Source organism: Herpailurus yagouaroundi, unplaced genomic scaffold (assembly GCF_014898765.1).
Source record: "Herpailurus yagouaroundi ecotype Mexico unplaced genomic scaffold, PumYag 557, whole genome shotgun sequence".
In the NCBI taxonomy this organism is placed as follows: Eukaryota; Metazoa; Chordata; class Mammalia; order Carnivora; family Felidae; genus Herpailurus; species Herpailurus yagouaroundi.
Window position 1 is genome coordinate 1,446,508 of NW_024412774.1, and position 23,322 is coordinate 1,469,829.

At 47.6% G+C, this 23,322-nt stretch overlaps 1 protein-coding gene across 6 annotated transcripts in view; it reads right to left on the reverse strand.

The window, feature by feature from the left end:
- LOC121023457 (zinc finger protein 304-like) overlaps nt 1-23,002 on the reverse strand; it is a 498,588-nt gene extending 475,586 nt beyond the window's left edge. The window contains exons 1-4 of one of the 6 annotated variants that reach the window (XR_005787402.1): nt 22,692-23,002; nt 21,824-21,950; nt 20,669-20,790; nt 17,163-18,871 (exon numbers count right to left, since the gene is read on the reverse strand). Coding sequence is in view for 3 of the 6 variants with exons in the window: in XM_040465359.1 (XP_040321293.1) it covers nt 2,000-2,126; nt 3,783-3,815 (160 nt within the window). In the remaining 3 variants the exon portion in view is untranslated. Of the gene's footprint in view, nt 1-1,999; nt 2,127-3,782; nt 4,208-17,162; nt 20,791-21,823; nt 21,951-22,691 lie in introns of those variants that run through there. The other 5 variants (XR_005787401.1, XR_005787400.1, XM_040465359.1 and 2 more) reach the window with 5 other exon arrangements.
- Nucleotides 23,003-23,322: the final 320 nt, after the last annotated feature.

Consider the following 23,322-nt stretch of genomic DNA (forward strand, 5'->3'; position numbering starts at 1 on the left):
TGACACACCAAAGAACGAGTGCCCTGACTTGCCGCTGGCACAAGGGAGCCAGCAGGCCCAGTGTCGGTCCTGGGCCTCTAGCAGTCACAGTAAGGAGAAAGAATGGGTAACAGGCATGACGGTGGTGCATGGTAAAGGGAGCAGAGGAGAGGTCTCCAGCTCACTCCTCCACGGAGCAGGGCCTTGGCGGCTGGTTCCAGGAGGGCTCTGCGCAGAAGGCTGGATCCAGACCCAGGAAAATCTGACTGCGGTGAGTAGCTGCTTCTTAAGGACTGTTTAAGGAGATGTGCACAACTCACCGCACATTAAAGCAGCCAGTGTTGCAGAGTGTGGCAGAGGGAACAGAGAAGAATGAGACATGGACACCAGAGAAAGGAGGAAACAGTCAGGGCTGGAAGACAGAAGAGAAGAGACAAGTGCACAAAGTGCCAGGAGTGGGGAAGGCAAGGCAGAAAGGAGGTAGCGCTATAGGCCCTGGCAAGAAAACACTGGTGAACGAGAAATAGGCTGCAAGTCTGACATGAACCCAGCACTGACATGGCTCTCCTCCGGTCCTCAGTCTGCAGGGCCAGGCCCTCTGTGGGTCTCGCTCACTGTGGCTAGAGTCAGGTCAGCCCCGTCAGACACCAGGGCTTTCTCCCCCTCTCCCCATGGGCAACTACATGGGATGTGGAAGATGAAGTTGTAAACAAAACCCAGGGCACATGAGTGGCCCAGGTAGACCCACCTCACAGAGAAGAAAATGAAACGTTAGGGGTGCCTGGGTGGCTCAGTCAGTTGAGCCTTTGACTCTTGATTTCAGCTAGGGTCACGATCTCGTGGTTCATGAGTTCGAGCCCTGCATTGGGCTCTGTGCTGACAGTGTAGACCCTGCTTGGGATTCTGTCTCCCTCTCTTTCTCTCTGCCCCTCCCCTGCCTGTTCTCTATCTCTCTCTCAAAAAATAAAAATAAACTTTAAAAAAAAAAGAAAAAAAAGAAAGAAAAGAAAGAAAATGGAATGTTAAAAATGGAAATCCTTGAAGAAAAATTTGCCAGAGCAGCCCTGAGACATTCATGAGCGGTGACCATGTCAGTGCCTGTAATTCCTGGCATACTCAGGCCCCAGGAAATGTCAGCTGGATGGCAAGGGCAGAACCTGGGACACCAAGGTACCGTCGATCTGGACAGATACCTGGCCAGGAAGCGCACAGCCATGTTGAATCTGTTGAGCAGACTAAAAAGGCCCTGAACCTCTAACCTGTTCCTGCAAGACTTTGAGCAAAAAGTGTTGGAAGTGTTCAGCAGGGGAGGGGACACTGCACGTGGCCCAGCCCCGGCACCCACAGCACCTATTCTGGGACCCAAACAGGGGAGGGAGTCACTGAGGTGGCTGGACAGAAAGAGATGCCTCTAGGAAACAGGGGAACCAAACCCCAGGGACACTGGAGTGAATGTGAGGGCCTGTGGAAGGCAGCCTCTAAGATGGCCCTAAGAATGCCTGCCTCCTGTGTGAGCCTCTTCCTTGGACTGTAGGTTAGACTGACCGACCCATTTTCTAAGGAACAGAATAACGGGATGTCACTTTCAAGGTCAGGTTGGAAAAAGGCTGGATTCCACCTTGGGTACTCTCTGCTCACTTGCTCAGAGAGGAGGCAGCTTCCATGTTACGAGGCACAGCACAGAAAGGCTACCAGGACAGAGAACTGAGGGAGGCTGTAGGTCAACAGCCAGAGAGGAACTAATTCCCACGTTCAATAAGCCACAAGAAACTAATTCTTGGGAACAATCACCTGAGTGAGCCTGTAAGTGGATTCTTCGAGAGAGTGGCTTTCGGATGAGAACACAGCCCTGGCTGACTCCTTCACTGAAACCTCGTAAGAGAGCCTAAGCAAAAAGCATCCAGGAAAGCTGTGACCAGATTCCTGATGCACTGAAACTGAAATAGTGAATTTTTACTGTTTTAAGACACTAAGTTTTGGGGTAATTTGCTATATACTCACAGATAAAACAGGGACTTACCCAATGAGGCCACAAGTGCAAAGTTCTCCAGCATCACATCACGGTACAGGAGTCTCTGAGCCTCCTCAAGGAGCTCCCACTCCTCCCGGGAGAAGTACACGAACACATCCTCAAAGGTCACACAGCCCTGTCGTGATGGGGGGGACAGTTGAGCCACAGGCAAGAGGACTCCCCAGTCAATCCACTCACACGACCACCCCGGTCCCTCTCCTCCCAGCTCCCGACTCAGAGGAGACACCAGGTCTTGGCGCCACTAGTGCCTGCTCTCTTCTCACGTCCCTCTGAGCACTGTGTGCTGAGCAGAGAGCCAGGCAGGTGGACAGGTGGGTACTGGGTAAGCTCTGGGTCCGGCACGAAGGGCGCCAAACACTCGTGCTGGCCAGTTCTCCCGGTGTCCTTCAGACCATGCCTCCCAGACACAACCTTAATGCCATCACTTCACACTTCTCCTCACATGTACATCACTCTTTGAACCGCCCCTTCTCCCCATCTGGGACTGCCACTTCCACTACCAACTTTCTGGATCACACCATATGCACCCACAGGGCAAACCACCTCCCACCCCATGCTGCTCTGCACGTGGTGTCCAGGAAGTGCTCATGTATCTTTGGGACAGGTACACTGTCACCCAGTGCCTAAGCGAGAGACCCAGTCCTCAGTCCCAAGTTTCAACTTTTCTTGTTATTAACTGCATTGCCACCATGACCTGAAGATACTCCCTCCTAAATTTAACCCGTAGCTCCACCGCATTCAACACACCAGCCACCACCTTTTGAACTTCTTCAACCAGTACTCTTCCCCAGAACTAAAACCCACATCCAGCTCGATGTCTCAACTAAGGAGTTTCTGGGACTTCTTAAGCTAAACATGACAACAGCCTAACTCCCAATATTACCACTGAAAATTACTCCTGCTATCAGCTTCCCTATCTCAGTTGATGGCATCTCCGTCATTCTACCAGGTAAAGAAAGCACAAAACAAAAACAAAAACCTTAGAGTAATCCACAATTCGTTCCTTTCTCTTATTCACCCTTCACACAAGAAAATCTGGTCACTCTGGTTAAAAAAAGATATAACGGGTGCCTGGGTGGCTCAGACAGTTAAGTGACAGACTCCTGATTTCGGCTCAGGTCACTGTCTCACGGTTTGTGAGATCGGGCTCTGTGCTGAGACCACAGAGACCGAGAAGCCTGCTCCTGCTTGTGATTCTCTCTTTCTGTCCCTCCCCTGCTTGTGCATTCAATCTCTCTCTCAAGAATATATAATTACCTAAAACAAAACGCCCAGATACAAAATCCACCACCATCTCTCACTTCCACAGCCGCCTCTCTGGGGCAGCTGCCGTCAACACTCACAGACTACTGGTAGGCTCCCCACTCATGCCCATGCTCTGTTCTCAGCTACAGAGCAGCCAAAGGGAGCCCGTTAAGATCTGGGTCGGGTCACCTCTCCTGCTCCAAATCTGCCACGTCTTTCACCACCCTTGGAACAGAGGCCCAGCTCCTCAGGCGGCCACTCCGGGCCCGACCCCTGACCACCTGCTGTCTGCTCTGACCCGATTAAGAGGGACCTACGGTTCCCGGGACACTCCTAACTCATTTCCACCTCCAAGTATTTGTGCCAGCGCCTTGGAAACCCTTGCACACCTCATCCCACCGATACTGATACCCGGAACCTCGGCACATACCCGCGGGGAGTGAGTGCCCTCCGCCGCCTTTGCACTCAGAGGGAGCGATGAAGGCCAAGTGAGGGAGGTCCTAGAACAAGCCGCCCCTCCGCTCACCTGAGCCCCGTCCGTCCGCGCCGCAGCCTCCATGGGATCCCGTGAGCAGAACCGGGTGGTGAGAAGCGGGCAAAGCGGGCAGGCCCTGCGGGCTCAGCCGGAACCCCAAAGCTCCACTAGGCACGATGCCCGCGGGCCGACTGTCGCGCTCCCAGCCCGTCTCCCCCGGGTACAAACGCGCACAGCTCAGGGTACCGCGGCCGGGGCGTCCGAGGGCAGCGCGCGTGTGGGAAGGCCCCGGGAAGGGCGCAGCTCCAGCCGACACCTCCGCGCAAGGCCGCCAGTCCCACGACGGGGCTCATGGAGGGTAACAAAGGCGCGTACGGTACCGTCCTTCCGGGCTCGGTTCCGAAGAGCCGCGCGGGAAGCTCGCCCCGCCCCAGACTCGGGGCCTCAACGGCCCGTGTGGAGAGTCCCGGCACAGGCAAAAGACGTCACGCTGACGACGCCGGAAGTCCCGCCTCAGCCGCTCTGGGCGGCGGGAAACGCCCATCTTCTGGGCTGTCTTGAGCGCAACGCCGATGCGGCGGCACAGACTTCTGGGTAATGTAGTTGGAGCCCTGCATCCAACCAGGCAGTGGGCATCTTTCCAGGTCTTCCTGGCAACCGCCTGGCCGCCGGGGGCGGAGGCCTCGAGGAGGAGAAAGATGCGGGGGAAAGAGGGTCCTGGAGTGCCAAAGCTCCTCTTAAAGGCGACGCACCCATATTTCTGTGGTCACCTGGGGCAAAGTCATGTCCTCAGAGGTCTCCAGCGCGTGATCCAGTCTTTAATACTGGAGGAGCTGTTTCACCTCTCAGCTTTGGGGACTGAGGTTTAAGTTGAACAGTGAATATGTCCCGCTGGTGGGGACTTTGTGTAGTACCATTAAATGTTACTCCAATTCGTTAATTCCCAAATTTAAATCCCTGAGACGGCGGTGACATCATCACCTGTGAACTTACTGACATCATCACCTGTGAATTTACTGAAAATCAGTTATCGGACCCAAAAGACATCTTCTGATATATAATACCTGGGGGAGGGGCCCTAGCGTAACCTGGAGAAGTAGAACTCTTTTTATGACCTCCCTCCTTCCCCCAAGATTTAATAACTAAAATGGGAAAGTACTACAACCTACTTCATGGAAAATGAGATGATAAGTGCTTAACACAGGGCCTAGCGTTAAATACAGACTCTTATTGTTACTATTGTTATCATCACAAGGTTGGTACATATACTGATGTAGGAGGGTGTCAGGGACCCCTCTTTGCAGAATCACTGGTGATTTGTTTTCAAACACAAAATACAACCACTCTGAGTCAGCAAGCAGCATCATAAATAACGGTGACAATTTTTGCATAAAGCACATGTGTATACCATTAGGTGCATTTAATTTTTAAATTTTTAAATTTTTTTTAATGCTTATTTATTCTTGAGAGAGACAGAGTACGAGTAGGGGAGGGGCAGAGAGAGAGGGAGACACAGATCTGAAGCAGGCTCCAGGCTCCAAGCTGTCAGAACAGAGCCCAACATGGGGCTTGAATTCATGAACCAGGAGATCATGACCTGAGCCGAAGTCCAACACTTAACCGACTGAGCAATCCAGGTGCCCTGAGGTGCATTTTATTAAAAAAACAAATCTTATATAGGAAGGTTTCACAAAGCACAGGTAGGTCTGTTGTGCAAGGGACACATTCCTACAGGCCATATGATTCAAAAGTTAGGACTATCAAGACTAATTGCTCTTAGGCTTAAGTAGGTGTGGACTTAACATGGTTTCATATGGCAGACCTTAAAAACAAATCAGTTATTTTGCTAGCAAAAATGGGTTTCTTCTGAAAGAGCAGAGAATTGCAATTCAGGACAAGTAATCTATTGCAAAAACCATAGACTAGTTCAGCAAACAAAAGTAAGGAACTTAGGGAGAAGAAGGAGGAAGTTGGGAAGGATTGTTTTGAACGCAAGTCCACTGGAGAAAAGCAAGAGTTCAGGGTGAATGTGGTTTCTCTTTGTTTGAGTTGCTGGGGTGGTCAATTTCTTGTAGGAAATGCAGTGCACATCTTTTCCTGTTAGGGTCCGTAGTTAATGATTCTTCCCTGTTGATTCTTCTGTTGGTCTTGGTAATTGGAAATTCTTGATTTCCAGTAGTACTGGGTGAGAGGTCCTCCTTTTGGCCTCCCAACTCCATTTTAGTGAAGTTGTCCTTTATTCATATTCCCATTCCTCCCTTTTGATCAGGATCCTTCTCGGAAAGCATTGCTGATCAAGAGTCAGTTTTTTCTTAATTCAGTGGCCTTTTGTCCCTCGGTGCCTTTACTGAGCAATTAGGCCTTTACAATTTTGAAGGATATCTACTTTATCAACTGTGGGTCGGAGGAGGCAGGGCCAAGTGCACTAGAAATCCCGTGACTATCTCAAAGGGTGAGAATCTATGGACAGTGGGAGATCTGAGAATTAGGACTGATGGCAATATTTTTGAACAATGTATATAGAAGATCTCTACACATTTTGCCTATTGAGTCTTACCAGTGCCATTAGTGTGTTCAACTAACCCTGAGGACTGAGGATGACACACACAATCAAAGTATAAAACCAGCCAAACAGAACTGTTGAAGCATGTTATGGGTAAAATGGGTTACCCAACCACCATGTTTGAGAGGTGTTTCTCAGGTAGGGATAATCTTTTCTAACAGAGTTTTAGCCACAGAAGAAGCAGTGGCCTGTCTACAAGGGAAAGCTTTGGTCCAGTGAGACAACGTATAAACCATGAGTAAAACACATTTATATCCATGAGACAGGGAAAGCTGTATGAAATTCATTTGCCAAACCTCAAATGTTCCATTGGGCAGTTCAAAGTGTCTGGGAGCAGTATGAACACGTTTCCTTGTACCACTGGACAAACGGGACAAGTGAAGTAGGCACTTTTGTGGCCTCATTAATATTTTCCTCACCAATATTGGTTCATAAACACTATCATTTTGTCAGTAGACCAATAGTTGTACATTGGTAAATGGTGGGAATTTTAGAATTTCTGGTAGGGCCATATTGTCATTTAGTCCAAATAAGAATTCTCTCTTTTTATCAGATCAACAATTATTAAATTTCCAATGTTGTTTTTACTTTTGGGGGGTCAATTGTTGGGTGTCTCTGGTCAATTCTTCCAAATTATCATGTGCGAGAACATTCTTTTTGATGATGACAGAGGTTTGGCTCTTGGGTCTCCTTGAGAGAACAATTTGGCAGAAATATCAGTGAGGTGGATTAATTTGGCCTCCAGGGAGTTGAGTCCGGAATGTCCAGGAAGCTTAATAATAAACAGAGCAGCTGGCCTGTTGAGCTCAAGTAGCCAAAGGTGAAGGTGCTTCCTCATTGACTTCAAAACAAGTTGAATGGCATACCTAGCACTAACATGGTCCTAAGTTAAGTGTAAGGGAAGCGAGGACATACTTTTCCTCTCAGGAGTCCAAAAGAATAGTATTGGTGAACACCTAGACCATTTCTAGCACAATCCATCAATTTGATCACCGATGCCCATTTTATTATCCATCATCTACATTTTACCCTCTTACGCCCTTGTTAATGTGACAACCAAAATTAAAACCTCATCCATTCACTGATTGCATCTCAATGTTAGGATCGTTGGGTGAAGTCTTATGCAACTCAGGTCCAAATACTGTCTCTCAGAGCTATATATGTTTATATATGGCTTATACACACAATGTCTCCACTTACACCCAGTATAATATTAGTGTCCAGAACACAATAGAAGGACATACTGAAACCGTGGGAGAGATAACTACCACCAAGTTTCTATATACAACAAATGCATCTTCAAAGAAACAGTATAAGACTATTTGAGACCAAACGTGAGAAATTTAATGAAAAAAAAAAACTGACATAAAGAACACTTTTAAGATTCTATTTAAGGTTGAAGGAAAGTGATCCCAGATGAATGGTCTGTGATGGTAGAAGGAATGAGGATCTATGAGAGGGGTGTGTTTGTAGATTAATACAAATATTCTCTGTATAAGACATTAATATTTCCTTTTTGAAGACAGAGTGATGGATTACCATGTATAGACTCAATAGCACATAAACTGAGATAAGCAAATTAATATTTAAATCTTATATTTTTCAGGAGAGCAAAGATTTTATCTCTATTTTATTGTGTTAAATAAGTGCATTGTCATTTTCAGCTTAAATACTAATAAACAGAATCACTGTATACACCCCACAAATATGAAGAAGGAAAAATTGAAATGTACAGAAATAACCAATAGCAAGTTTTTATTTTTTAATTAATTTATTTATTTTGAGAGAGAAAGAGAGAGTGCACGCACATGCATGCATGCAAGTGGAGCAGGGCAGAGAGAGAGACTCCCAAGCAGGGAGGGCTTGATGTAGGGCTTGAACTCACAAACTGTGAGATCATGACCTGAGCCAAAGTTGGAGACTTAGCTGACTGAGCCATCTAGGTGCCCCTCTATAGAAAGTTTTTAAAAGGAAATGTACAGAACAAGTGAGGCAAAGAAAAGCACACACATATCCACGGAGAATGTATTTAAACCTAAATATATATGAGCCATCTCATGAAATGAGTATGGAGTAAATGCTCAGATCATCAGCCAGTAATTTTTTATATATTAAAAATATTCAACAATAACATGGATACAAGGGACACATCTAAAATATAAATATATGAAACAGGTTTTGAAAAATATACCTGTTATAATTATTACAAAATAAGACACAAAAACATGCTTAACATGTATTTATATCAGAAAGAAATAATTTTAAGTGAGAAAGCATCACCAAGAAGATATAACAGAATATGTATGTAACTTATGATACTGACTTAAATTACATAAAGCCAGTTTGAGAATAACAAGGATAAAGATACCAGTCCACAAATGTATCAGGCATTTTTATATCAGCCATCTCAGAAATTAGTAGAAACAGCCGATATAAAATTGTTAAGTTTCTCATGGATCCACACATCAAGAGTGACAAATCTGGCCTGACACATACATTTACATACAAGTAAAGGATGTTTATATTTAGTACAAACTGAATGTTTACAGTATAGACAACCATGAAAAGTATCTTTGATTTGTATGGAGTGAAATAAGACAAGGAAACAATCAAGACATCAATCAACAACAGAGGTAAATGGAAAATATTAAAAGGCATGTTTGGAAATTAAGTTATAAAATACTGAATAACCATGTAACATAAAGATAATAAAAAGTGTAAATATTTTGACTAAATGACATCCCCACATATTCTTGAGTGATGTGTTTAATAAAATTTTATAGGTACGTGAATAGTTTAAAATACATATATTATAAATAAAGGATAATTAACAAGTGATACATTCGGATGATTCACAAGTGATACATTTATCTTGCAAATACTAAGAGAAAAAAAAATCCATAGTAGAGAAAAGCACACTAATGATTTCATTCATATGGATTTCACAACAAGCATAAAATGTATGTGATTAGTGACATTCGTAAGGTGTAAAATCATGAATTAAAAAGAAAGAGAATTAGTAAAGCAAAATTTCTGGATAACGGATTCCTCTGAGGTGTAAAATGGGATTTGCAATCTGTGAGGTTCATATAGGAATTCTAATTTTGCTGTGCTTTTTTATTCTGTGGGGTGTGCACTGGTACTTATTTTATTTATCCTTTTTCTTTTTTCTTTTAATTTTTTTTAATGTTTATTTATTTTTTATTTTTGAGAGAGAGACAGAGCACGAGCAGGGGAGGGACAGAAAGAGAGGGAGATACAGAATCCAAAGCAGGCTCCAGGCTCTGAGCTGTCAGCACAGAGCCTGATGCGGGGCTTGAACTCACAAACCGTGAGGTCACGACCTGAGCTGAAGTCGGCTGCTTAACCAACTGAGCCACCCAGGCGCCCCTTATTTATCTTTTTTCTATATGTGTAATTTCAATAAGATGAAGTGGACAAATGTTAAGAGCATGGCTTCATGAGTATTTGCCTGTTAACATCCATTAAACCTCACCCATACATGTCCTAGAACAAAGCCCTGCACAAAGGTGACCATTACTGTCCTTTTTCACTATATATTAGGTTCACTGTTGTTTTTTTAACCCTTCTAGCTGAGGTTACAGCCCATACTGATTTGTCTCTGATTTGTATCAGTGTCACCCACTTCTTTTTCTAAGAGATTCATCCACGTTGCATGAAGCAGTAGTTTTCATTGTTGTGTTTTCTTCCATTCTGTGACCGTATAATTTATTTAGGCATGTCTCCATTGATAGCTCTGTGGGTTGTTTTGGGTTCTTGGTTATGATCAATCAAGTTGCTTATAAGCCTATAATCCTACAGCTGACCCTTGAACGGCACGGGGGCTGGGTGTGCTGACACTTGGTCCGTTGAAAATCTGCATATAACTTTGGACTCTCCAAAAACTTAACTAAAATAATAGTCTGCTACGGACGGGAAGCCTTACTGAGAACATAAACAGTTGGTTAGCACATATTTTATATGGCTAGAGAAATGAAAATGATATTAAGAAAATCATAAAGAAGAGAAAATACATTCATAGTACGGTACTGTTTCATACAACAACAACCCCGTGTATAAATGGACCCATGTAGTTCAAATCTGTGGCGTTCTATGGTCAACTGTGTATATTTTGGAGGAAAAATGCCCTCATTTCTGTTGGGTATACACGCAGAATTGGATTTGCTTGGTTACAATACATAAATATGTTGAAGCTTTGTACAGATCTTGGCACATCAAGGAGTTAAAGCAAAAATTAACAGAAGCATTCTTTGAGAATCCATTGGTTATGTGAGGCTTACAATAGAGACCACTGTATATATTATTATCATCTGTAAATCGCACATCCTTTATATCAGTAAAGCCTGTAATGAACTTATGTAGTCCAAATGCCCTTTTCTCGCAGAAGCAGATGTTACACATTTATGACCACGTCCCTATGGATGTGGATCTGATTATCATTAGGAAAGGTCTGTGCGACTGTGTGTCTGTGTGAGTGAGATCGTGTGTGCGTGCCTGTCTGGATGGCTACATCTGTACATGTGTGACCATTTGGACACGTGTGTCTATCAATGTGGCTGTATAAATAAGTCTACCTTTGGGTATATGCCTGTGTCTGTGTCCTGGTGGGTATCTGTGTGTGCACCTGCACAGGATGTTGTGTCCTGCATGTGTGTCCCGGGGTGTGCACATCTGTCAATACACTTTTGGGTAGTGTGTGTGATGATGCTGTGGAGTCTGCTCAAACTGTGTAGGTTCCGTGGTGTGAGCGCCCTGCCTGCATCTGCCTCTGGGCGCCCCTGACCAACCGCCCACACCGGCCCCAAGTCCCTTGCTCCACTCTAGCCCAGTCACGTCTAAGGGGCCCTCTGAGTGCCACTAAGGCCCCACCAGCAGCCGGGCTCTTGAGAACAATGTCCCCACCGGGATATCTGTGCCCTCAGCCTGTTCCCATTCAGAACTTCCCTCCTGTGCGAGGCCTCTCTGACCAGCCCCCCAGGGGGGCCAGTCCCCAGGCCCTGGCCTCAGATCTCCCACCCTGAACTTCCACTCTCTCCAGTGCCCAGGATCCGCACACGCTCACAGCTTTGTGTGTAATGTTCCCTCTCCCTAGATCTCTCTGTGTGGGGCTAATTTCTATCTGTATTACAGGTTGAAATTGGCCGCAGGAGGGGTCATGATTGGAAAGGGATAGGCCTGGGGGCCAGGCTACGGTGTTCTCAGTAGCTGGTCTGGCATTCCGCTCTAGACTCTGGGATTCTCCTGTTGGACATGAGCAAGTTCACCGAACACTGACCTCAGTGACCATGACAGACTGAGATAAGGTCAAAAACCACGCGTCACCATGTCAGAGCATGGACAAAAGCAAGAACCCTGTGCAAACAATGGAAATGACCAGGTGCCCACCCTCTCCTGTGTGACCTGAGTGACAGCTACACTGTCCACCAGCTGCTGTAGTGCCACTCCCGTCCCCTGCCTTGAAGATACAATATTTCAGGGGCGCCTGGCTGGCTCACTCAGTTAAGCATCCAAACTCTTGATTTTGGCTCAGGTCATGATCTCATGGTTCGTGAGTTCCAGCCCCGCGCCCGGCTCTGTGCTGACAGCTTGGAGCCTACTTGGGACTTTCTCTCCCTCTCTCTCTGCTCCTCCCTTGCTCACATTCTCTCAAAATAAATAAGCATTAAAAAAATTGTAGTGGGGCGGTGCCTGGATGGCTCAGTTGGTTAAGCGTCCTCCGTTTGCTTAGGTCATGATCTCGCAGTTCATGGGTTCGAGCCCTGCCTGGGGGTCTGTGCTGACAGCTCCAAGACTGGAGCCTGCTTCGGATTCTGTGTCTCCCTCTGTCTTTGCCCCTCCCCTGCTTGCACTCTCTGTTTCTCTCAAAAATATTTAAATAAATATTTTTAAAAATTTTTTTAAATTTCAGGATATCCAATCATAGGACCAACCCCATTTCCTGATAACATCCAATTCAGATCAAATTTCCACTTTCTTAAACCTCCTACAAATCACTGAGCACACGCCCAGAGCGCAGAAGACATCCCCCCAACCCACTTCCTGAGTGTGGCACATTTCCCAGCATGCAACAGCCCACGTGGCAGCGCACCAGTAGGCCTGACTGTGGGCACTTCCGGTGCTGGCGGGCACTGGCACCACGTATCCATAGACCAAATGCTCCCCTGAGCTCCAGGCGCGCACATCCAGTGAGATACCGATGTCCCCGCTTAGATGTCTGATGGACAGTTCAAAATGAGTGGGCACAAAGCCAGTGCCTCATGTCGCCCTGCCCACTCCACCTCACTGACCACCACCCTCCCCACCGCAGCCACAGCAGCCCTCCTCCAGGCCACACCTCTCAGTCTTGCGCCTTGACACACGCTGTCACCTCTGCAGACGCCCTCCAACTCCAACCCCGCCTGAGGGTCCTGCATCGTTCCAGGGCCTGCTCGGCTCTGTGCACTTTAATTCGACGTCCACCTTCCCATTTTATACACAAAGACAAGGAACTCCAGGGACAAGGAACGGGACCAAAGTCATGTGGCTGGCGATGGTCACGGTGCAGACAGGCTGGAATCCCAACCATCACAACTCTAAGCTCTGAGCCCATGTGCCACCCTGCCCCTCCACGCCTGTCCTCTCACCTCCATGGTTCAATCCCTCTCTCATGCTTCCGGGGCTCCCAGACACTTTGGTGTCACAGCCAGAGTTACTTTACTCCACCTGTTTAATATACTTTTCACCTGAGCTCAAGGGAAGGGCCCATGTCTCAGTCACCCACGTGTCCTAACTCCACAGGACGTGCCATGACTGAAGCATGCGGTCCCGTCATTCTTGTCCACATGGTAGCAAGGTTGCAGCTGGGCTGATGGAGCGTGGAAGTGAAGGCCAGATGGGAAGAAATGGGAGATGAGGGGATAAACCTCAGTCCTTCATCACTGAGACAGCAAGTCGCAACAGCTTTGGGACGAACGTGGGCCCAGGTGTCTGAATGTACTGCATGGTACCAGAGCTCCCAGGGGGGGAAACAAATTCTGTGGAGTATTTCGTCGACCCTTACAGACCCAGGAGCTCAGCTATAGACATAGCCACAGCCACTGTGCAGATAAGCTCCCCTAAGAGAGGCCAGAGGAGGAAGGGGCCCTTGGGAGGCAACTCTCTTTCCCAAGTCATAGAAAACTATACATGCTGTCATTACAAAATTATAACTAGAGAACCTGGGTGACTCAGTCGGTTAAGCGTCTGACTTCAGCTCAGGTCATGATCTCATGGTTTGTGAGTTCCAGCCCCGTGTTGGGCTCTGTGCTGACAGCTCAGAGCCTGGTTCAGATTCTGTGTCTCTTTCTCTCTCTTCCCTTCCCCACTCACACTCTCTCTCTCAAAAATAAACATTAAAGGGGCGCCTGGGTGGCGCAGTCGGTTAAGCGTCCGACTTCAGCCAGGTCACGATCTCGCAGTCCGTGAGTTCGAGCCCCGCGTCAGGCTCTGGGCTGATGGCTCAGAGCCTGGAGCCTGTTTCCGATTCTGTGTCTCCCTCTGTCTCTGCCCCTCCCCCGTTCATGCTCTGTCTCTCTCTGTCCCAAAAATAAATAAACGTTGAAAAAAAAATTTAAAAAAAAATAAACATTAAAAAAAAATTATAACTATTGAGGCACCTCAGTGGCTCGGTCAATTGGGGATCTGTCTTCAGCTTGGGTCATGATGTCACGGTCCATGAGCTCGAGCCCCACATCAGGCTCACTGCTGTCAGCAGCGCCTGCTTCGGATCCTCTATCCCCCTTTCTCTCTTCTCTTTTCCCGCTCACGGTCTCTCTTTCTCAAAAATAAGCATTTAAAAAAATTGTAAGCATTGTGACTGCTGACTCATTGCAAAGTGCACGACTGATGAAACGCAGTAAAGCATGGCATAATGGTTTCAGCCCTCACTGGAGATGCAAACTTAGGCCTGTGGTCATTGCAGAGGTTTTGAGGAGGGCTCAAAGGGAGAATATGGTTGTATTTGTATTAAAAACTGCACAATTTTTTATGAGGTAGCAATGATCATCTCCTATAGTTCAACATTTGTCCTCCAGGACAATCCCGAAGGAAGGAGATTGTCCAAAGTGCCCCACCTGATGAGAGCACAGTGGAAGTCAGTCCACGGGCAGGATGTGAAATTACACGTGCCCGCATGAATACATCTTCATCCCTTTGGTAAATTCCACCCGCTTTTCTTTATAACAACGCTGGGCACATTCTCCTAACATTAAACAGTAAGATTCCTTAACCATGTTTGTTTTTTCAGTTTGTCATGAGCTTAACTTGAATGTGTGGCTTTACTGTTTGTTTTAGACCTAAGTCAACCCTTAGAAAACTGCTGAGGTGGACCTGGAGAAGGCCCTCAAAGAGATTTAAAAAAGTGAAAAACCCAGTCAGAGGAAACGATTAAGACTCACCTGGGAAGACCGCACAGCTGTATGATCCCCATCGTGCCTCAAAGAAAATACAGTAAAACAGATCAGGATCAAGGGAAAGTGAGCAGAATAGATGTCTAAAATGACATGAAGAAGGGGCGCCTGGGTGGCTCAGTCCGTTGAGCGTATGACTTGGGCTCAGGTCATGATCTTGCAGTCTGTGAGGTCGAGCCCCACATTGGGCTCTGTGCTGACAGCTCGGTGCCTGGAACCTGCTTCGGATTCTGTGTCTCCCTCTCTCTCTGCCCCTCCCCCACTCATACTCTCTCTCTCTCTCTCTCTCTCTCTCTCTGTCTCTGTCTCTCTGTCAAAAATAAATCACTAAAAAAAAAATAAAATGACATGAAGAAAAGGCTTTTTTTTCTTTAAACTGAATCTTTCGTCACCACTCTTACTCAACATAGTACTGGACGTCCTAGTTAGAGCAATTAGGCAACACAAAGAAATTAACAGGTATCCAGATGAAAAGAAAGTAGAACTGTCATCATATACATACATATATATATATATATGTTTATTATGGGATCAAGACCAACACTTAACCGACTCACGCCCCCAAATGATAGATTCTTATACACTGAAAATCCCAGAGACTCAACTAAAAACTGTTGGATCTAATCAGTGTAAAGTTGCAGGATGTGATCAACACACACAGATCAGTTGCATTTTTTATACGATAACAGTGAAACATCTGGGGAAATAAAAAGCTGTCTCATTCTAAATGGCATCAAAAACAATAAAATACCTAGGAATAAATTTAACCATGGAAATGAAAGATCTGTACAATGAAAACTATGAGATTCTATTGGAAGAAGTAAGACCCAATGGAAAGACACAGTGTTCAGAGACTGGAAGAATACTGCTAAAATGTCCATGTTACCCAAAAGCTATCTATATTCAACTCAATCCCTATCAAAATTCCAATGGCACTTTTCCCAGGAACAGAAGAAACAACCTTAAAATTTGTATGGAACCACAAAAGTTCCTAATAACCAAGGCAATCATGAGAAAGAGCAGGTAGCATCACATTTCCTGATTTCAAACTATACTACAAAGCTATAGTAACCAAAACAGTATGGAATTGGCATTAAAAACAGACCCACCCCCACAGTTGGTTAAGCGTCCGACTTCAGCCAGGTCACGATCTCGCGGTCCCTGAGTTCGAGCCCCGCGTCAGGCTCTGGGCTGATGGCTCAGAGCCTGTGAGCCTGTTTCTGATTCTGTGTCTCCCTCTCTCTCTGACCCTCCCCCGTTCATGCTCTGTCTCTCTCTGTCCCAAAAATAAATAAACGTTGAAAAAAAATTAAAAAACAAAAAACAAAAAAACAGACCCACCCCAATGGAACAGAAGAGATTCAAAATCCCACAGATATGGTCAACTAATATTTGATGAGAGCCAAGAACATCCAATAGGGAAAAGAGAGTCTTTCCAACAAATGGTATTGGAAAACTGGATAACTCCATGCAGAAAAATGAAATTGGACTCCTTACCCCACTCACAAAAATTAACTTGAAATGGATCAAAGACCTAAACATAAGACCTGATGCTACAAGATTCTGAGAAGAAAAAGGAAGCTCCAAAACGGTGGTTCTGGCAGTGATTTTTTTGGCTATGACACCAAAAGCACAAAGAAAAGAAAAAAGCAACAAGTGGGTCTACATCAAATTTAAAAGCTTCTACATCGCAAAAGAAGTAACTAAAAAAATAAAAAAAGACAACCTATGGAATGGGAGAGACTATTTGCAAACCATGTACAGACAAGGGGTTAATATCCAAAATTTTATAAAGAATTCATATAACTTGGGGCACCTGGATGGCTCAGTTGGTTAAGCGTCTGACTTAGGCTCAGGTCATGATCTCACAGTTAGTGGGTTTGAGCCTCATGTCGGGCTCTGTACTGGTAGCTCAGAGCCTGGAGTCTGCTTCAGATTCTGTGTGTGTCTCTCTCTGGCCCTCTCCTGCTTGTGCTCTGTTTCTGTCTCTCTCTCAAAAATAAACACATTAAAAAAAAGAACTCCTACAACTCAGCAACAACAACAAAAAAATCTGATTAAACCATGGGCAGAGGAACCACACAGACATTTTTGCAGAGACATCCAAATGGCCAACAGGTACAGGAAAAGGTGCCCATTATCACTAATCATCAGGGAAACGCAAATCAAAACCAGAATGTGGTATCACCTCACACCTGTCAGAATGGCTAGTATCACGAGGACAAGAGATTAAATGTCAGCAAAGATGTGGAGAGAAGGGAACATTTGTGCACTGTTGGTGGGACTGTAAACTGGTCTGGTCACTTTGGAGAACAGTATGAAGCTTCTTCAAAATTTTAAAAATAGAACCACCATAGGGTCCAACAGTCCCACTTCTGGGTAGATAAATAACCAAGGGAAATGAAAACAAGATCTCAGAGATATCTGTACTCCCATGTTTATTAACATTGTACACGAGAGACAAGATGTAGTGACAGCTTAAGTGTCCATCAAAGGATGAAGATGTGGTATATATTCACAGTGGAATGTTATTCAGCCATTAGAAAAAAGGAAATGCTGCCATTTCTGCAACACAGATGGGCCTTGGGGACGTTACGCTAGGTGAGATAAGTCAGACACAGGAAGACAAATACTGTATTTTTTATACGAAGATTCTTAAAAGAAAAACAAAAAACTCTGAACTCAAATAAGAGAGTGGAATGATGGGTTACCAAAGGCTTGGCAGGGGACAGGGAGATGTTGTTTAAGGGCACATAATTGCAGCTACTAAGTAACTCCTGGAGATTTAACACACGGTACAGGGGTTACAAGGAACAAAACTGTATTACAAACATTAAACTTGGCCAGAGACTAGATGTGAACTGCTCCCAACACTAGGAACACAGGATACAGGATACCACCAGGATACAGACGTTAATGTTACAATGGCAATCACGTCGCAATATACATTCAACAAGATCAATGTTGAACACCTTAAACTTACATGTTATATGCCAATTATGTGATCTGTCAATTATATCTCAATACAGAATAAATGAAAAAATAACTTTAAATGGTCTTAAATGGTGCAGTAAAATGTACCCATTCATATATTTGTTCTTTGCTCCTTAGATATGAGATAATTTTAGGTAATATTTTTAGTATTCTAATTTCTTTTAAGTTTTTAAGTGCTTCATAAATCAAGGCTTCACATTTATCACAGAGACTTATGACCCTTAATGATTAAGTAGGGTTTTTTTGTTTTTTTTTTTTAACAAAAAAGGATTTCAGTAAATATTTGCAGAGCTGCACCAAGTGTCCAGCTCTCCTGACACGGAATGGCCGGGAGTGTATTAAGTCAGGTGGTGGGGGGAGGCCCCTTCACCTCGCCCATACTGCTCCCACCTGCCCCCCCTAAAACTGCTAACAAATTGTCATGGGTTTGGCAGGGAAACCTGAAAGACACCACATGTACTCCTTTTTCTGTCACATCTACCTCTTTTCTTCCTCTTCCCTTCTGCCTTTGCTCTCTTTTTTAAAATACTCTGGAATCACTCTTCAGGGCATACTGAAACCAAGCTAGGGCCGAAGGCTTTGTAATTACACAGCAACTACTGGTTTTCTCGCCTTTGTAAGTTCTTACTCATAGAGTATGGTCCTAGCCGGGTGGATCATACAACATAAGTGATGAACCGCTTCAGAAGATCTTCTCACAACGATGACACTTACGGGGTTTCTCTTTGGTATAATTTTTCAGATGCTTGGCAGGAGGTTTCCTCTGGCAAAGAGTTTCCTCAGGACTTACATTCAAAAGGCTTCTCCTCAGTATGAGTTCTCTGGTGCTGACTGAGGGAAGTCCATTTGCAAAAGGCTTTCCCACATGTCTGATGCTCACAGGGTTTCTCCCCCATACGAATACTTAGGGGGCGGGGGGAGCGATGAATGAAGGCTGAGCGTACATCCACATTCACTGTGTTCACAAGGTTTTCCCCACTGTGACTCCTTGTGCTGACTTCGGGAAAAGAGGGCACAGAAGGCTCTCCGATCTTCTTCACACTCCAAGGGTTCTCCTGCAGTGTGGACTCTATTGTGCCAGAAATAAAAGTGGTGACTGGAGGCCTTTCCACAGCACTGCATTCAGGGCTTCTCTCCTGGGAAAACACTTATGCGATCAGCAAGAGAACAGCGGTCACAAGAGGCTTACCCCCTCACTTTGTACTTGAAGACACTTTCTCTTGGGTGGGCTAAACTATTCTGGACAAAAGTGGAGCTGTCCCCGATTCTCCTCCGTTCCTGGCATTCATAAGGCTTCTCCCAGCGTGAATCTGCCTGTGCCACGGGAGGTCTGGCCCGCAGCCGAAAGCCCTACTGCACTTGGAAACTCTCCCATGGCTTCACTTGAGGTAAACCCTCACGTGCTCACTGAGGCCTGCCTTCTCGAGAAAGGCTTTCTCACGTTCAGTGCAGTCCCGGGCTTCCCTGCCAAACAACACGCCACCATCTGTTGAACCTTCCTCTCGTAGATTCTTCCCATAGACCGCCGATGGTTTACGTGGACTGTGAGTGGTTCCCGGAAGGCGCCCCACTGAGACTTGCTCCCGTGAAAGCCTCGAAGGCAGATTAGCTGTGCTCGGAGCTCACCTTCCCCGGGAGACTCTCCATGTGGCTCAAGTACCTCTCCGCTGGCCCTCGTTGTTCCCGGTTCACCCCAACCATGAGCCCCACGGGATGCTCTGAGTCAACCAAGCCTGGAGTGAGGCTGCCTCCCACAAGCGGAAGGCTTTATGGTCTCAGGTTGTGCTTTCTTGCCTAAAGGAAATCGGATACACAAAAGGCCCCCCACACTCAGGGCCCAGTGTGGTTTCTCCCCACCGTGAAGGGCCTGGTGCTGGACAAGTCCACAGCTGACCACAGAGTTCCTCCCACCCTCCCTGCAGGTAAGGGCCTTCTTCGCCCCATGGCATCTGCTGACCTTCACAAATCAGGCCAGGCTCCTTACTTTCTAAAAAAATTTTCTCCACTCCACTGCTTCTGCATCTGGTCAAGATTTATACTACCCAGAAGTCTCTCCCACAGGGACTCTTGCGCTGGTGTTGCCGTGTTGCCCAGATGGTGTTCCCGGTGGCTCAGCCAGGTGCAAAGATGTCTGTCAAGAACGGGGCACATGTGTCACAGGGGTGAGCCTTTCGGGGGGAAGGACCCGCCTGGGGAGTTCTCATCTGTGACACCCACTGATGGGGAGCATCAGAAGGTGCAGCCTCATCCTTCACTGCATGCCGACAGCCTGATGGAAGATAAATGCCGGTGAAGTGCAGGTTTAATTGGTGGCCTGTGGCACCCCATAACAAATGTGTGTCTGATGCAACCAGGAAGTAGTCCATGGGGCCGCTGGCACGACAGGGGAGCCAGAATCAGGATCAGGAAGGGCAGCTGTGTGCCGCGGGTCTCTAAAGGTCAGAGAATGAAGGAGACCACACAGGGAGAGGGGACAAGGATAGATGGAGTATAGGATAAGGAGAGGCAGGGGCTCCAAACCACTCCCCTGCCAGTGGTCGTCCGGCAAGGCCTTGTTCCTTGTGACGGTGAGTGCTGTGCAAAAGGGTCTGTCCCGGGCCAGAAAATCCTGGTTGGAATGGAATACTTTGTTTTCAAGGAAAATTGAAGGATATGAGCACAACTCACGACCTGTTAAAAAAGAGCCAATGCCGCAAAGCACTGCATGGAGCACCAAGAGGGGAAAAGGTGTGGAGATGGGAAGGGCGGGGGACCAACAGGTGACTGAGGACAGAGTAAAAGTGATAAGTGGGCAAAGTGTCACAAACGGGGAAGAAAAAGTGGGATGAGGTCAGCCGCTGGTTGTGGCATCAGAACGCTAGGAGATACAGCACAGGTTGCTGGTAGAAGGCGAAGCCAGCCCTGATGCGACCATTCCCGTGGCTTCCACTCACCGGGGCCGGGCCTCCTTCAGGTCTTCTCTGCTGTAGTCGCCACTGCGTCTACCTTCTCAGGCACCCTGCGTTCCCCTCCGGCTGCATTTGGGAAACAACATGGGTCCTGGAAACTGCAAGTCCTACGGGGAAAGAAGAGCTGGTTGAGTGGCTAGCAGTACTCACGGTGGCCCTCTCCAGAAGGAAGAAAATTAAGTATTTAAAAAACAATCTTCGACACAGTCTTGCAGGAACAGCTCACTGTTCTTCACAAGGAGTGACCACACGGTGCCTGCGATTCTTGAAGAGTCAGGCCCCAGGATATGTCAATTAGAGGAAGCGGGCAGACTCTGGGCAGACTCTGAGAGATCAGGGATTTGGGTAATCACCTGGCCAAGGTGTGGCCAGGCCATATTTGTTGGGCAGAACACAAGACTCCTCACCCCCAAATCCTTCATTTCAAAGCTTTGGGACAGAAGAGGCTGGGGCTGCTCTAAGAGAAGAGGAAACACTGTTCATTGCCCAGCTCTGATACCCATACCACCTAGTCCAGGGAGCTAAGGAAAGGGATCATGCCATGATGGTACTGTCAGACAGAAAGCTGCCCTCTGGGGAAAAAGGGAAGAGCAAAACTCAGCCCAGGAAATTGGGAATCATACCTACCCCCAGGTATCCATGTCCCTGTTAAGTCTTTCCAGCTGAGCATGGGCTGAACCTAAAAATTCCTTTTTAATGAATAGATTATGGCAAAAATGATAGGATGTCACTTCCGAGAATAAGTTACAAAAATACCAGCCTCTATATTGGATGCTGTCTTTTGCTCATGGGAATCAGCTGCTCTGTGGTGATCTACTTATGGAGAAGACATCATAGCAAGAGACTGAGGGAGGGTTCAGGATAAAAGCCAACAAGAAAATGACTAATTAGTCCAACAGCCTCCTGCTCGTGTGCATGACCTTGACAGGAGGTTCATCTCCAGTTGAGCCTTCAGATGAGACAGCAGCCCTGGAGAGTCTGACAACAAGGTTATGAAAGACCTTGAGCTAAAGATACCCACGTGAGATATGCCTGATTTCTGACTCACAGAAACTGTGAGATAATACACGTTTGTCGTCATCCCACTAACCTCTGGGATAATTTGCCACATAGCAACAGATAACCACAGCAGGGCCTTACCCAGTGAGGACACAAGTGCAAAGTTCTCCAGCATCACATCACGGTACAGGAGTCTCTGAGCCTCCTCAAGGAGCTCCCACTCCTCCCGGGAGAAGTACACGAACACATCCTCAAAGGTCACACAGCCCTGTCGTGATGGGGGGGACAGTTGAGCCACAGGCAAGAGGACTCCCCAGTCAATCCACTCACACGACCACCCCGGTCCCTCTCCTCCCAGCTCCCGACTCAGAGGAGACACCAGGTCTTGGCGCCACTAGTGCCTGCTCTCTTCTCACGTCCCTCTGAGCACTGTGTGCTGAGCAGAGAGCCAGGCAGGTGGACAGGTGGGTACTGGGTAAGCTCTGGACGCCAAACACTGGTGCTGGCCAGTTCTGGTGTCCTCCAGACCATGCCTCCCAGACACAACCAAACTTGGGCTCAGCCTTCTCCCAGAAGCCCCCACTACTAGGGCCTCAGGGCTCTCAGTTCATTTCTTCTCTCACTTCCAGTCTCCACCGTCGAGTGATGTCTGCGTCAGCCCCCCTCTCCTCAGCTCCAAACTTGCAGCAGAGAGGCGCAGCCTCCCGGCCTGCCATTCCACTGCTCTCTGCTCCCAAAAGACACAACGGAGGCTCTGTTCACTCCCAGCTCAACCCCACGTCCAAGTTCCCCGTTCCCTTGCGCCTGCTCCCGTGACTGGGTCGCCCTTCCAGTGTTATTCCCTGGGCTGTCCGTAACCGGAACACACGCGCCCTAGATCAGGATCCTGGGCCAGAGGGCCCTCCTCCAGGGACTCCACGACCGAGAACCGGGGGAGATAAGGCAGAGCCTCACCGCCACCATCGGCCACAAGGAGGAGCGGTGACCGTGAGGGTGACCCTTCACTCACCTGCGCCGGATTCATCCGTGCTGCCGCCCCTGCCACCACCGGGGGACCGGGTGGGCCAAGCGGGACCCTGAGAGGCGGGTGACCAGTGCGGGTCCCGAAGGCTTAGCCTGGGCGGGGTCGCCTGCAGCTGCTTGTCGCGCTCCGAGCCTCGCTAGACGACGGTGTAAGTGCTCGCAAGGCTCGGGCCGCCGCCTTCGGGGACCTCGGCGACGGAGCGCGGGGGCGGGGGCCGGAGAAGGCGCAGTCCCTGCGGCGCCCGTCCCACAGCCGGGCACAGTCTAGGGGAGATGGAGCCGATGCCCGGGCGTCACGACTCGCACAGGGCGCGGGGGCGGTCCCCGCAACGTCACTCTACCGCCCGGCGCGGCCCCGAGTGGCCCGGCGTGCGCCCCAGTCCACGTGGTCGTGGGCCTACCAGCCGCCGCTCACTGAGGGATGCGCTCCTGCGGCGCGACCGGAAGTCCCGCCCCGACCCCGCAGGAAACGCCCCTCCCGAGCGTCTGCGGCCCCTTCCCCAGGGCGGAAGCGCGCAGGACCCATTTCTGGGTAACGTAGTTTGCGCGCGCGCGCCACTTCCTGTCCCCACGGCAACGACAAGGGCCTGCAGGAACGCGCCGGGAATAGAGCCCCA